The sequence below is a fragment of the Eulemur rufifrons genome, chromosome 19 (assembly GCF_041146395.1).
Source record: "Eulemur rufifrons isolate Redbay chromosome 19, OSU_ERuf_1, whole genome shotgun sequence".
NCBI lineage: Eukaryota > Metazoa > Chordata > Mammalia > Primates > Lemuridae > Eulemur > Eulemur rufifrons.
Window position 1 is genome coordinate 27,979,940 of NC_091001.1, and position 15,070 is coordinate 27,995,009.

At 44.5% G+C, this 15,070-nt stretch overlaps 1 protein-coding gene and 1 non-coding gene across 2 annotated transcripts in view; one reads left to right on the plus strand and one right to left on the minus strand.

Annotated features, from left to right (window-relative positions):
- PROM1 (prominin 1) overlaps positions 1-15,070 on the plus strand; it is a 141,347-nt gene that overhangs the window by 67,826 nt on the left and 58,451 nt on the right. Inside the window, exons 4-6 of the mRNA XM_069495028.1 lie at positions 2,829-2,884; positions 11,142-11,168; positions 13,181-13,386. Of these exons, the coding sequence (XP_069351129.1) occupies positions 2,829-2,884; positions 11,142-11,168; positions 13,181-13,386 (289 nt within the window). The remainder of the gene's footprint in view (positions 1-2,828; positions 2,885-11,141; positions 11,169-13,180; positions 13,387-15,070) is intronic.
- Positions 5,495-5,601, minus strand: LOC138400365 (U6 spliceosomal RNA). The gene has a single exon (XR_011236262.1). It is a non-coding gene; the product is annotated as a U6 spliceosomal RNA (small nuclear RNA).

Below are 15,070 nucleotides of genomic sequence, written 5' to 3' on the forward strand. Positions count from 1 at the left end.
TTTGACTAAGATAAAACAAAACCAAACTACCTTTTAACTTGATGGTCTCACTAACACAAGAGGGCAGAATTAGCCCCTTGCTGCTTGCTATGTTTCTTGATTTGCATCATCACATGAAATTTAAAGCAACTCCCAGGCCAGAAGACATTGAAAGATCTGTCTAGGAGGTGAATGGAGAGATGTTGACAGTCACCATTATTCTGAAGAGATCCACAGAGTCCCTTTTTTAGGGGTCTGGTACATGACTCCATAAGACCAGATACTGAGAAAAAGTCTTTTGCCATGAAAATAATTTCCTCTTCCACTAGCTTTGTTTGTTTGTTTGTTTTTTAGACAAGCTCTTACTTTATCACTCATGCTGGAGTTCAGTGTTGTGATCATAGCTCACTGCAGCCTCGAGCTCCTGGGCTCTAGTGATCCTTCTTCCTCAGCCTCCCAGGTAGCTGGGACTACAGGTGCCTGCCACTGTGCTTGGCAAATATATTTTTTATGTTTTGTAGAGACAGAATCTCGCTATGTTGCCCAGGCTGGTCTCGAACTCCTAGCCTCAAGTGATCCTCCCCACCTTGGCCTCCCAAAGTGCTGGGATTACCGGTGTGAGCCACTGCACCCATCTCCCATTGACAGCTTGTCTTTCCTTCCCATTGTTATATCTCAAGAGGCAACTATTGTGTTGCGGACAAGAGCATGAAGTTGATATAGTGGAAAACGTATCTCTGTGTGACAGAGGTGCCCTGAGTTTAGGGCAGGACGAACTCACTGACTTCTCTTCAGGGTGTCTGGTACAGTGCTAAGTGCCTCGTGGGCTCTGCCTCCATGGTTCCCCGCAGCGGCTCAGGACCCATAAGGTGGTCACTGTTATCCCTGTACACCTGAGGGGCAGGGTAAGACCAATTCCTCAAAGGTGGGGTCTAGAGCTTATCCCCTCCTGTCATGTATCACATTGCCTGGCACACCATGGGCAGGTTGGTTGCCTATCATTGACTGACCCAGAAGACTGGGTCAGGCATAAGTAAACAGCACACTTACAACAAACACATGCTGCTACTATCTTGGCTTACCTCATTTAATAACACACACAGGGCTATGTACTCCTTGTCGGGGCTGAAAAGAAAGAGGTAAACAGGATGAGAAATGTTAGGGTAAAATCTGTTCATTTGGAAACCATCAGAACTGGTATTAGTCGTGACATGGTCATCTCTGGCAAGCATCTGGGAAAACTGAGGTTTTCTAGCTTCCATGGTTGCTGGTTGGTGCTACGCATCACCCTCATTCTGATGGGGACTTTGCTCCCCAGGCAATAGAAGGAACTAGTCGCAGAATTCAGGGTGCCCATCTGATCGCTGGAGTAGAAGCCAGGCCCTTTTGGTAGCGTGACGTTGTTTAGACAGCATCAATACCACACTCCTTTATGGAGCCCTGGCGCTGCTGTGGATGCAGGAGATCTGAGGTTGAGGTGGTTTCCACCTGAAGTCTTTATAAGCTTGCACACTTAGACAAAGGATTGTAGTGCGGCAGAATGCACGTGACACTTGTAAACCACAGAGCCAGGGAGCCCAGGCGTGGGACCCTGGTTCTTCCCCATGATTTCTGAGATGGACCACAATCAGTTCAACATTCTCACCAGCAGCGGGCATATTAGAACTGAGACAGAATTACCCAGTGTGAGTTTCCAGGAGTTCCCAAATGAGGTGTGAGCCGTAGAATGGTAAGGCCAAGGCCTCACAAATAGAGATGCTTGGACGTGTACTACAGGCATTTCTAGGATATTGTGGTTCTGGGCATAAAGGATGTTCATCTTGTGTTTCTCTTATGACAATGTACACAAGGAGTGAGGAGACTAAAGGAATGGATAGAGCCTTTGCCACGGTGGGTGAAGCCGAATCGCTCCAGGATAGGCGTGGGCCAGGGGAACCGCAGCCTCCAAACCTGTGCTGTCTCACACAGAGGCCGCTAGCACCCTGTGGCCACTGAACACTTGGATTGTAGCTGATCCTAACCGAGGGGCACTGAAGTGACGTGTGAGATACACATGAGATTTTGAACACTTAGTAAGAATATGGGACTATAAAATGTCCCATCAATTGTATATTGACTATATGTTAAAATGATAGTACTTTGGATATAGCAGCATAAATAAAACATATTACTAAAATTAATTTAAAATAAATTAATTGATCGCTTGTTTCTTTTCACTTTTTAGAATGTGGCTACCAGCAAAGTTAAAATTGCCGAGGTGGCTCGAATTATCTTCCTATCACACAGCTCTGCTCCTGCAGCAGAGTCTTTAAACAGTGCATGTCTCCCTGCGCTGTACAGGCGGGAAGTTGTTTTGCAGAAAGCCCTGTGGGGAACCGGCTTGCTTTGTTTTCCTGCGTGTGAATCTGAATTTCTTTGCTTTGAAAAAGAATTCACTGTGGGGTTTCTTTTGCCCACTAGTAGAACACCTTGGGGGTGACGGACACAGTCATAGCATTGCGCCGGTGGTCCCAGCTACTCAGAAGGCTGAGGCAGGAGGATCGCTTGAGCCCAGGAGTTCGAGGTTGCTGTGAGCTAGGCAGATGCCATGACACTCTAGTCTGGGCAAGAGTGCGAGACTCTATCTTCAAAAAAAAACAAATTTGTCATCTATTCTTTGCCTCTGGCTAGAGGCTCAGTAATTCAATTATTTACCTACATTACAAAATAGGAATAAAAGTATAAGAATAATATTAAAAATATGGGTATAATAATTTGTAAGCACAATATATACCTCTTTTAAAATAAATATACATTTTATATGTTTACCGGAAAAATAATTTTGCTATATTTTGGCTTTTTTTTTCCAGATATTCTCCCAAAAGTTATACGGAAGTCATTTGAGCCCTCAATTAAGTTTGATAAGGTAATTTTTTTATTGATGTATTTGTTATTAAAAATGCAAAGGATGAGAAAAATTTTTGATAACTCAAAAGTAAATCTTTAAACAACTGGTTATTTAATCTGTAATCTTAGTAACCTTTTTTGACAAGAACTTTTATGGAATATTGAACCACCTTATGGATCCCTTTTGAAATACAGCAGAAATTTCAAAAGTAGCGTTTGAAGAAAACCTTTCAAGCTGTATGTCATTTAAAAACTAAAGTTTCATAAAAAGGAAATGTTATGGCACCTTTTCTTAGCTAACGGGAGCGAACCCCCTAACTAACCAGAATTATTTGAAATTCCCTAGAAACAGTGACTGTGTACTCTGTTGGCATAGCTGTTACAAAGCAGCTTCCCATTTGAACAAGGCTTATCGAGCACCTGCTCTGTGAGCATCCTCGGCTAGAATTGGGAGGCAAGTGAGGATGAGGGACGTAGCCCTTGGTCTCCAGGGCTAGGAGCCAGATGGCAGGGACAGCACCTAATGAATCAAAAAAGGAGAAGAAGGAAATAAGTAGATCTGTAAGTAACATGCAGAGGAATGTAAATAAAAATAGTGAATTCTGACCAGAAGCTCTCCCAAAAGAAGGCAACCCTGGGGCCCGTTGTAACAAGGGTACTCAGAGGGCTGGAGCGGGGGCTGGGAGGGCGGTGCTGTGCTCATCTTCCAGGCTGCAGAAACCATCAAGCCCCTGGTCGGAGGGAAAGGCAGGAAGGTGAGTTGAGGCCCGATCGTGAGAGGGCCGTGGATGCCTCGCTAAAGTGCGGGGACGGTATTTTCATAAAGTATCAAGGCACCCTGCATTTCTCTACTAAAAACCCAAGGTGCTGCCACTTCACTCACCCGTTTGCTTCTGTGACTGACTACCTGAGCAGAAGAAGGTTCTTTTGATTTTGGTTTGTTATGAGTGTAGGTTGCCCATGAAACAGACAAAAGTTTACTGCACTGAATGTCAGATAATAAAAATGCGTTAAATCTGTCAGGTCCTCAGTCCTGCAGGGTCAGGCACTATGTTCTCTCCTTCCCTGGTGTGAAGGTGGTTCCCAAGACAACCATAAGAAGATGTCCAGGTGAGCATTTTTACTCACCAGCACAACAAATCCGAATGCTCGGGTTCCCAGTGGAGGGGAGGGCCGTTAACTCTTGCCCGGTGAATGGTTCTCTAAGAGACTGTAGTTACAAATGGCCATCAGATTCTTCATTTGCAATGACATGATACTCAAGAGGAAAGGCTTATCTAAAGGCCGGTTACATCCAGCAACAGGGAAGACTACATGGAAGATGATGAACGAGCTGTTCCCTGGTGCTCACAGCTGTTCCTAGGGCTGTGGAAAGCATTTTCATTCTTCAGTGCCACTGGTTTCATTTATATCTCCCAAACATGATTGCGTGTCGGGCCTGCATCCCTGGCAGAATAAAATGACAGTTGCTCTTATACTTATTAATACATTCAAAATTAGCATGCCCTTAGCAGCCGGGCCTGAATGCCAACGAGTTCTGCCAAGGAATGGGTGGAGCAGGGGGCAGTGCTCCAGTCAAATCCAGGCCTTGGAGGACGAGGTCCTGAGACCCTGAGGTGGCTCCGAGCTGGAGCTGTTCCAGGCAGGGTCTTAGTTGGACAACTCCTTTGTGCTTGGCTTAGGAACTGCTATAACCTTAGTTTATAAACCTGGCTCCTGAGTTCCTCTCCTTGCTTTTGCAAATGGATAAAAAGCACTGGGGTGAGGGTGACGTGGAAAGAGCACGCAAAAACAGAGCCCATGTGAGTGAAGTGAATGAATCCAACCCTAGATGTGCCACTGGACCACGCTTTCTACAGTTATCCAAGGAAGAGGGGTTTAGTTAAGCAAAGTCACCAGAGAAGCCAGGGCACCTTTGCAGGGGAGCTTTCGGACTGGATTTAGTCCGATAAATGCTGGCGTGTTAGGTACGATTCTCCCTGAAGTAGACCCTGAGCCAAGGACTCCAGGGCGAGTCATTTATTTGGGAGGTGCAGAGAACACTGGCTGGCAAGTGGGGAAGGCAGCCTATTATAAAGGAGGTGCCATTGCACCGTCTGCCCGGGGGCGACAGAGCTTCCTCCTGTAGAGGAGCTGCGGGAACCAGGCAAAGCACCAGCATCCCCCGGAAAGGGTGAGAGCTTGGAGCAGTCTATACAGCAAGACCGCAGAGGCCCTGGCAGCGGGCTGCCTGGGGTGCGGGGACGGTGCAAAGTCCCCTGTACTTCTGACCTTCCATGGATCTGGAATAAGCCTCCAAGCACAGAGTTGAAGATGCCAGTAGTTAGAAGTACGAGGATCACACTGAGATGGTGGAGGTCCTGGGGACACAGGCGGGCACCAACAACATCTTTATACTGGCCAGTGCTCCCTGCCTGCAGTCCCACAGAACCGTCCAGCTCCCGTTGCACAAGCTCTGGGTTTCATCTTCTGGTGAGCCCTCTGGTGGCCAGGGAGCCGGGGCAGCTGAGCCCGTGCCCTTATCACTGGGGCCCCTTTTCAGTGAACTCCTGAGGGGGTGCAGAAGCATCCAGGAGTGGAGACCTTTTGTTCCTTTCCTTTCTTTTATATATTTATTTATTTATTTATTAAAAATATGGACTGCTTCACGAATTTGTGTGTCATCCTTGTGCAAGAACCATGCTAATCTTCTCTGTATCGTTCCAATTTTAGTGCATGTGCTGCCAAAGCGAGCACAACCTTTTGTTCCTGAGGGTGGCCCTGACTCTGGGACGGAGAGAAGACTTTTTCACGGAACTGCCACCTTTCTGCACTTTAGCTGCAAATTAAAAGTAGTACTTTAAGGTCTTTGGGCCCCTTCTTCTCCCTGACGTTGCTTTGACACTTTCTCTTTTGCATAATAAGTTCATTTAACCGGTATTTGTGGAGTACCTATTAGGAGCAATGCAATGTAGGGGTACAAAGATGCAAAGCACGGCCTTCCCTCCAAGAACTCGGTGAAAGAGAGGCCAAGTGATAACACGTGCGCATGGATGTTACACGGGATGTCCACAATTTACATGCTGAAGCCCTAACCCCCAGTCCCTCTGAATGTGACTGTATTTGGACATAGAATCTTTAAAGAGGTGATTTAAGTTAAAATGAGTTCATTAGTGTGGGCCCTAATCCAATATGACCAGCGTCCTTATAAGAAGGGGAAATGAGGACACAGTCACCCAGGGAAGACCATGGGAAGACACAGCAGGAAGGTGGCCATCGACAAACCACGGAGAGAAGCCACATCAGCAGCCCCTATGACAGACACCTTGACCTCCAGAATTGTGAGAAAATAAATGTCTGCTGAAGCCACCCAGTCTGTCGCACTTTGTCGTGGCAGCCTGAGCAGACTAAGCGATAACCGGAATGCAGGATGGACACGGGCAGTTCTGACAAGGGACTGTGAACGTTACGCAGGGGGAGAGTGTCCCTGCACTCAGGAAATCAGCAAAGACTCCACAGTGTGGCTGACACTTAAACGAGAAATAAAACCTTAGTCTTATCTGAAAACACTCAAAGTGCAAAGCCTCTCCATTGCTTCCTAAAGCATGTTCTCAAACTGTGTCCTCTTCCTCTCTGTGATAATAAGAGTCACCATTTCTCATCTGCCATGTGCCAAACACCGGATTAGGAGCTTTGTATTGTTTCTAATCCTCACAATGAGGAAGTTTTTCTGCCATTGCAGATGCAAGAAAATCCTGCACTCAGAGGCTAAGGAGCTTGCCTGAGGTCACGTGGTGGCTAGATGGCAGAGCTGGGATTTGTACCCAAACAGTCCAACTCTGAACTGATAAACACACCACCAACAAAAATTAGGCTCATTGTAGGTCACTGTGCTATGGTCGCCACATGACCAGCTTGAAGAAACAGCTCTCATCCGAGTATGTTCATCTGTGTGCAAAGAGTTTAACAGCCTTAGAGCTGTACATTTTACATATTAAGCTGCAAGATATTATAGTGGGGAATTATCCCTGGGCAGAAATGGTCGCATCCCAAGTTACCTCTAGTCCGATGTGACTGAATCACCACTTTGCTATAAAAGGAGTACTGGGACTGAATGCAGATTGGGCCGTTTAAGCATGTCTAGAGTGAGGACAGTAGAGTACTGGGTGAGGACAAATCCAGGGGAATAAGACTTGGAATTAGGGACCCAGGAGGAAAATGAAGACCAGAAGATGAAGCTATAGATTCTGAGAACCAACTCTAACCCTAGTTTCCTAAAACAGGAATGACAGCTGCAGCATTTGTATAGCACATGCTATGTTCCAGGCGTGCTTCTACGTGGTTTACAAGTGTTAGCTCATCTACTCTTCACAGGAATAGTCTGTGCACCAGAAGTGTTAAGGTGGAGGGGCCATGGGCCACTCATTTATCCATCTAGTTTATTGCGTGCCCACCACATGCCAAGATATAAAAACAAGCCATGCCACGCACGGCCTGTATTGCAAAGTGCCTGACTACATTCTCTTGGGGACCATGGCATGTGGGTGAGCCGCTTCCTAGATTCCCCACATCCTGGCTGACTGCACAGGAGGGGAAACAACACAGTGTCACCTCCCTCACATGCTCACATGGGGACTCTGCAGAGAAAGCCTTGCAGCCTGGCCCTGGTCCAGTGGTGTGTCTGCTCAATTAGATATAAATTAGATATAAAGACACAATTCCTACTGTCACAGAATGCCTGGTTTGGGGCAATTTGGGTAGCTAACTTATAATCCCTTCCCACCGATAACCCATAAGTGCCACCCACACCTGTAGACACCTTTTCAAGAAGGCAGTTCTCCCAGCAGCCCCCGAGGCCTGTGTCTTTGTCATTTCTGCATGTCACTGTCAGTAGGAACCTGAGTTTCCTTGTCACAGTTTCCTGGATTAGTTCCCACTTGACTCCCGTCTAGATTTAGCTGGCTTGTCTCTTCCCCATTCATTTCAGTCCTCAGTTACATCCTTTCCCTTATGTGACACTTCCTCTGGGGGCAGGTGCAGGGTGTGGGATCTTCCCTGCTGCTGTTAACGCTCTCACTAGCACTAACAGTCCTTGGACATCGACTTGGCACATAGTAAATATCAGGTCATCATACTAGGGGGTTTGTGATGTATGGATCCCACCTGCATGTCTGCAGGAGATAAGTCAGTGACTTAGCTACTTGTTTCCCGCCAGGTGACACAGTGCCAGTAAGAACGCACACTCTCCTTTGTGCATGAGGAAAGTACATTCTAGGGACCTCGGCACTTAGATCGAGTGCAGTGCAAGGCAGCACATGACCAGGAGTCATTGCCCGAGCCTCAGTGGAGCTCAGGGCTGAGAATAACGCTAGCATGCTCTGAGTATTACTCCGGCAGACACTGGTCTAAACACTTTATGTGCATCAGCCCACTTAATATACATTAAATAGTACGTGGAAAGAGCTTAGAACAGAATAGCGCACAAATCATGTTACTTACTGCTGTTTTCTCATGTAGCCCTCATAGTAACCCCATAAGGTATGGTCTCTGCTTATTCTCATCCTGTCCGTAAGGTTCCTGAAGCTCAGGGTAACATTGCCAGCAATGCCTAGGCCCCTTCCCCGACGATTCTCACATAGCTGGTCACGGTTGGCTGCTTATTAGTATTTTTTAAAAGCTCCTCAGGTGATCATATGGGTGCCAACTGGAGTAGAGAATCACGGATACTAAGAGGTAGAGCCAGGATTCAAACTCTGCATCACACAGATAATAAACTCATACCTGTATGACAACCAGAAGGGAAAGGGAAACAGTGAAAATACACCTAGCTCTACGGAGGTGGTTGTTTTTATCCTACTGAACATCGGATGTATCAGAGCAGGCTGACTCTTGGGGTAGGGGGAGGAATCAAACGCAAAAGAATCAGCTGATTGTTATAGTTTATAGGTGGTTTCGCCCTGGCCACAGCCCAGAACAATCCGTCTTTGTAGCCAGGTAAGGACAGGTTTCCCCAACTTGCCTAACTGTAACCATCACCCCAGACAGATTACTGGTCTTCCCGAAATCTGACTGCTGCTCTAAGGGAGGAGCCCAGAAGTCAGTATTTTTAACAGGCACTTGGAGGATGCCCATGGCCCCTCACCCAGAAAGGGAGGCCGCGATTGTTCATGATGCCCATGTGACCCAGGGGCGTGTATATCTGAACTGCCCCCCAAGCCCCAGCATTTTGGATGCTTCACTTAAAAGTGATTAGTATTACAAACCCTTTTCTAACTAAGGCAATAGTTTCTAAACTTTTGGATTTCCTGGACAAGCAAATTTCAAAAAAGTGATCTAGAGAATGACATGAAGCCACCTAATTTTATTTTGCCACATAAGGACATTTTAAATCAACTGTAGCGATAACAACTTTGTCCCCCTTCATACATATATCACCAAAAACGGCCAGTCTTATAATTTGAGCAAATTTAGGAAATTTGTGGAAAACTCACTGCACTTGCTCTATTTCTCTCGCTCCACTGTGGGTTGGTCTGTCCTCGTCACTGACTGCCCAATCTCTGGACTGCTGTCTAGGAATCACTGGTCTAAGGGACCAGCTCCCATCCCCTCAGTTCCTCAACTGATCTGATTTTGATTGGGTGACTGTCACAGGCCAGGGCCCATGCTGGGTGCTCGAGAGAGAATGGTAAGAGGGTAGGCACGGTTCTTGCCTCCTGGATTATGGCAAAGGAGATGGTCACTTGGGAGCCAGTTTCTTTAAGTGTGTGTCAGCTGAAGAAATAGTGAGGGTCATAGTTTGAAAAGGAGAGCTTTGTTTCTCATAAAGGGTTGCAGCCTGGGGGTGACCATCCTGGCAGGCTGGAAAGCCAAGCCCTTGGCCAGAAGCAAGCCAGGAACGCATGCTTCAAGGCAGGGACAATGGGAATAGGAATTTATACTAAGCGGGATGGCCAAATATACATATTTAACAAACTATAGGAGTCAAGAATATTTATGAAGGAGAAATACGCACATGCACAATTGAGCTTTTTGCCCCTCTATGAGGTCCATGTTCAGAACATGGCGGCCCTCTTACGTCAAAAGGTGAAGCAAGGACATGAAAACCCTCTCTGCACATGCTCTATAGACTGGTAAAAACCACTCCATGGTTGGTGGTCTCTTATCTGGAAAGAACCCTGGTTAATTGTAGTGTCGAAACCACAAGTAGGGAGGAGTAGATCCTGAGATTAGTTTCTGTTTAGCCTTCAGCAACAAAAGCCTGATAGCAAGGGAGGGAGTATAATGAGGCCTGTTCAACCTCCCATCCCACCATGGCTGGGAACTCAGTTTTAAGGTTCCTTCAGGGTCCCCTTGGGCAAGAGGGGAGCTCTGTTCAGTCAGTTGGTGGGTTTAGGATTTTATTTTTGTTTGCATGGGTCAAAGGGTAAGTATAATGCAGGAAAGAGAGATGTACAGCAAACCCAGACTTCCAGGAGGAGATAGCACCTATGCTTAGACTTGAGTTTTGTCAGGGCAAGGAGGCAGCATGGGAGAGCCAGAGTGAGGAAGGGGAGAGAGCACATGGTGCTTTCTGGGGCCTAGAATAGCCAAGAGCAGAGAAGCCTGGGGACCTAAAACCAGGATTAGGTAACGTAGGACCACACTGAGAAGTCTGGATTAAAAATGGCAGGAATCCACTGAATGGTATTAAGCAAGGGAATGACACCATCAGATTTTCATGTTAGGAAGGATACTTTGGAAAATATTCTCTTGGGCTCTGGGGTTCTTGGCTGGTTCTCTATTTTATGAAGATCACATGGTTAGTGTGTTAAGTAAGCATTTGTAACTGCCCCTCTAATTCTCCTCTCCACAACTGATTAGCACACTGATTAAGAACCTTTCATGGCTGGGCTGTGATCCTAGCACTCTGGGAGGCCAAGGCTGGAGGATCGCTTAAGCTCAGGAGCTAGAGGTTGAAGTGAGTTACGATGACACCACTGCACTCTATCCCTGGAAGCAGAGTGAGACTCCGTCTCCAAAAACAAAACAAAACAAAACAAAACAAAAAGAACCTTCCATGAAATACAAATAGAATGTAAATGTGAATTAACTTGACTCCACTCAAAACAGTTTCTGTAAAGCACACTCAAGTTTTATATTCCTTTCTTGTGTCTATCCTTCTAGCTCTTGATTTTCTCTGCATAGGATATTAACGTTCTGGGTTGTGTTTGATCACTCATGTGCCTTTTTCTGTCTGTTTTCTTAATGCATGCTGCCTCTGCCAAACTCAAACTCCTCACCTGCATTGACCTCTACAGTCAGAAAATATAATCTTGGCTCTAAAGGTAAAGTGCTTGTCTGCTGTTTCAATTTACTCTTTGTCTAAAGCCAGCGAGCAGCCTTTCTGTTCTTCACTGTTGCCTTCACTGTGATGGTTTATTAAATTATTTGTTTCTTCTTAGTTTTTGCCATAATCTTTAATCTTTTAAGTGACACAGCTCTGTACATTTAAACCTTGGTCTTCAATATAATCTACAAAGCATTCCAAGGTCTTGGTGTATCAGAAAACAATTTAGGTACTGCCAGACCGTGGCTAGACTTCAGCCTAGAAGTGAGCTCTTGAAATGACGTATCTTGTTTCTGAAAGTGTCTGATATTTATTCAGTAACATTGGAAAGGCTGTGTATAAAATATAAAATCTGCATCTGGAGCTAAAATTAGTGTATTTAAAACATTTCAATATGCCTTCTCTCCTGGGTTTGGGTTTAGTGTCTTTTGGGATTCAGAAGGGATTTAAAATTCCTTTAAAATAGTAAATAATTTAGAATATTTGCTGGAAAATGATAGAAAAATATGTAAAAGCTTGGAATGCCTGGTCTGGTTTCTTAACTGGCCAATGATGTTAGTCCTCAAGGAAGGGTTAAAGAGTCACCTAATAATGACTCTTTATGGACACAGGGACACAGGATGGCAGGGGGTTAGCTTCAGCATGAACATGTACTTGATGAATACAGCAAAATTCAGCCACTTTTTTTTTCATTTTAGCATTTTAATTTTAATATTGAGGTAGATAATATTCAAGTGCCATGTGCACCAGACTTAATAGTCTTGAATGTTTGCTCACAGACTTAACTATTATTTATTGAATATATACTATGTTCTGGGCACTTGGCTAGTTGTTTTCACATTCAGTCATTTCATTATCTGTCCCTCACAATATTTTTATGAAATTAAATGTGATACCTTCCAGTTTAGGGAACTGAAGTCCCCTGCTGGGATGTAAAAAGTAGGTCTTCTGGCTCCAATTTCAGTGCTCTCTTCCAGGACATCTTGTTTGCTCCTGGGAACAAGACTTGTGTTTTGTTTTCCTTTGCTCAGAGTGCCTTCAGAATCCATTGCTATGTAGCCTGTCCATTTAGTTGCAAACTGCCAACCTGTAATTTTCTGCCATTCTTTAGGAATGTGAATAACTGCACGCATGGATTGGAATGGGATTGAGTTTCCTCATCCAGTTGCATTAATTTCCATTTATTCTAGAATCAAGCCAGCAGTGATTATGAAAATATGTTTAGGTTATACGATTGTATCTAGAAATTGTGCTGGTTCCCAGGAACTTAGGAGCTGTCTGAGACACAAGCTGTGAAGCCCCATACTTCACTGGGATATGCCAGGTCATGGCATGAACAATGCCATTTGTTAAGTGCCTGGTACTTTTGTTTGGCACAGTATCTCTAATCACACATTACTTCTGATTTTCACAATGACCTAACAAGGTACATATTATTATTCCCAGTGTACTGATGGAGAAACTCCTTGAGTGGCCTGTGTTTAACATTCCTGACTCAGCGAGTCTGAGCCTTTTTTCTAAATTTAGATATATTCCAAATTTTTTTGCCATCCAATCCAAACTGCTTTGAATCTTTAATAACTTCTACTTGTCCTATCTTTCTGGTGCAAACACCTTATATGTAGATTATTTGTTATGCAGCAACTCCTGCCAAGACTTATTAAACCACTTAAAAACAAACAAAATACCTTTGGAGTTGAAATTAACCCATTTGCATTGGCCCTGCATTTGGACATCTTACTGGGAGTTGAAGGGAAGATAGTAACTGCTTGGTCCCATGTTCTAATAACTAAATTTTCTGCTTCCTCTGTTTCAAGAAGTAGCTTCAGAATGGGGAGGGGCGGAATATATATATATATATATACACACACACACACACACACACACATACACATTAAGATTCAAGTCATGGTGGCAAATAGGTTAAAAAAATGAAACATGTACACTGTGAAACGTTCTACTTATTATTTCGTGTTACAGTATATGCTGTTTCTTGTGTTTGAATTGCAGGTCCTCAACTATGAGATCGGGATTATTATATACGCTCTCCTGGGACTGCTCTTTGTCATCCTGATGCCTGTGGTGGGGTATTTCTTTTGTATGTGTCGTTGCTGTAACAGATGTGGTGGAAAAATGCACCAGCGACAGAAAGAAAATGGGCCCTTCCAGAGGAAATGCTTTGCAATCTCCCTCTTGGTGATTTGTATAATTATGAGGCAAGTAAAATCCTGGACAACAGCGAATTGTGTTTTAGGGTGATGAGGAATGTCTAATGTTTTTAACGGATAAATCCACAAGTTTAAAGCAAAACAAAACAACAGCAAAAACAGCAACAAAAAAAACACAAAACAGAAAAGGAAGAATGAAAGTGCTTGTCTAAGGTGATTCAGAAAGATGTCATTCTCACCAGATGTGAGCTTTGTAATGAAGCCACCCTGACTTAAGTGATGAGCCAGCCGTTTGGTATTTTTTCCTCTTGATGGTACCTGACGTATCTTGGACTGCAGAAAGCATTCACCTCCCAGGGCAGCAGCTCCCTCCTCCTAGATAGCTGTCTGGAGACAAGGCACCATGCAGGAAGCCAGAGCCTGTATTGACTTACTGATTTGCTAGTTGAGTCCAAAGGAATCTTGAGGGATGGGTGCAGTCCCTGAATTTGGAAACTTGACAATATTGTAGAATGCAATTAACTTTCTAATAATAAGCCCCATTTTCTTGAATTTGCTGTTAATCCACTACCCTCTCTTGGAGTCTGAAACACACTTGATCATTTAGGATGTTTCTGCTTCAGCTTTTATTGCTGCCAAAAGTTTTCCAGTTGACTGACAGATCAGAAAGACACTGCTTTTAAGATGATGGTGTTTTGTTGAGTCCAAATCTGATTTCTCAGCTGAGGAATGTACATCACGATACCAGTCCCCTTATTGTGATATTTGGTTATTATTTCTCATTCATTCAACCAGTGTTTCATACAGTGACAAAAATAAAGTTCCTTCTGCATGAATAATGCTGGGCCTCATGGAGATACAGGGACAACCGTGCTCCTTGTCATTTCTCCAACACCACATTTGCTCCATAGCTGTAAGATTTTTCAAGTTTTACCAAGTAAGTGATATTTGGGCATTTAAGCAGAAAACAGGAAGGCCTACAAGTTGAGGTTCTAGCTGCAAACCCAAGAAGAATAGACCCAGGGTGGCCAGCGGCAGGGGTCTGGTACGGTTCGTGGTCTGGGGTGGCCATTCATTGGCATGCATCGAAAAGGACTGGGGAGCTCTAGGCATGTTGATACAAAACAGTTGCCAAGAAAGTTGAAGTGAAAAAAGCAAGTTGCACACCACGTGCAGAACACAGCAACTATGATGAAAACAGAATGGGAGGGACGCACAAGCACTTGGTTGTATTTGCATAGAGCCGATGTGAAAGAGTTGACAAGAAACCTGCAGCAGCAGTCGCCTCTGGAAAGGAAATTGAGGGTTGGAGAGGAGAAGGGAGGGAACTCACTTCTAGCTGTAGGTAGGCTTTTTGTCTCTTTTGAATTATGTGCTAGCAGTATTTATTGAATTAATTAAACTAAAATTTAAAATTGAATAACAACAAAATCCCCACAACAGACAAAAGCCAGTGCATTATCACTTCTTCCAGGACAGTGATTATTTAAGCAAAGACACACTTTTGTTGAAAATAGTGGAATAGTAGACCTTAAAAATACATGTGTACAAACAGGATCCAAGTGAATGTGTTAGCCTTCGTGGGCTGTTGGTTGATGAGGACGTTCCTTGTGTTTTCTCTGCGAGATTGGGGTGTAGGCATCTCTCAATCTCAGTCTCTCTCTCTTTTCTGTCTCTCTCTGTGTCTCCTTTTCTGTCTCTGTGTCTGTCTCTCTCTTTATGTCTCTAAAAA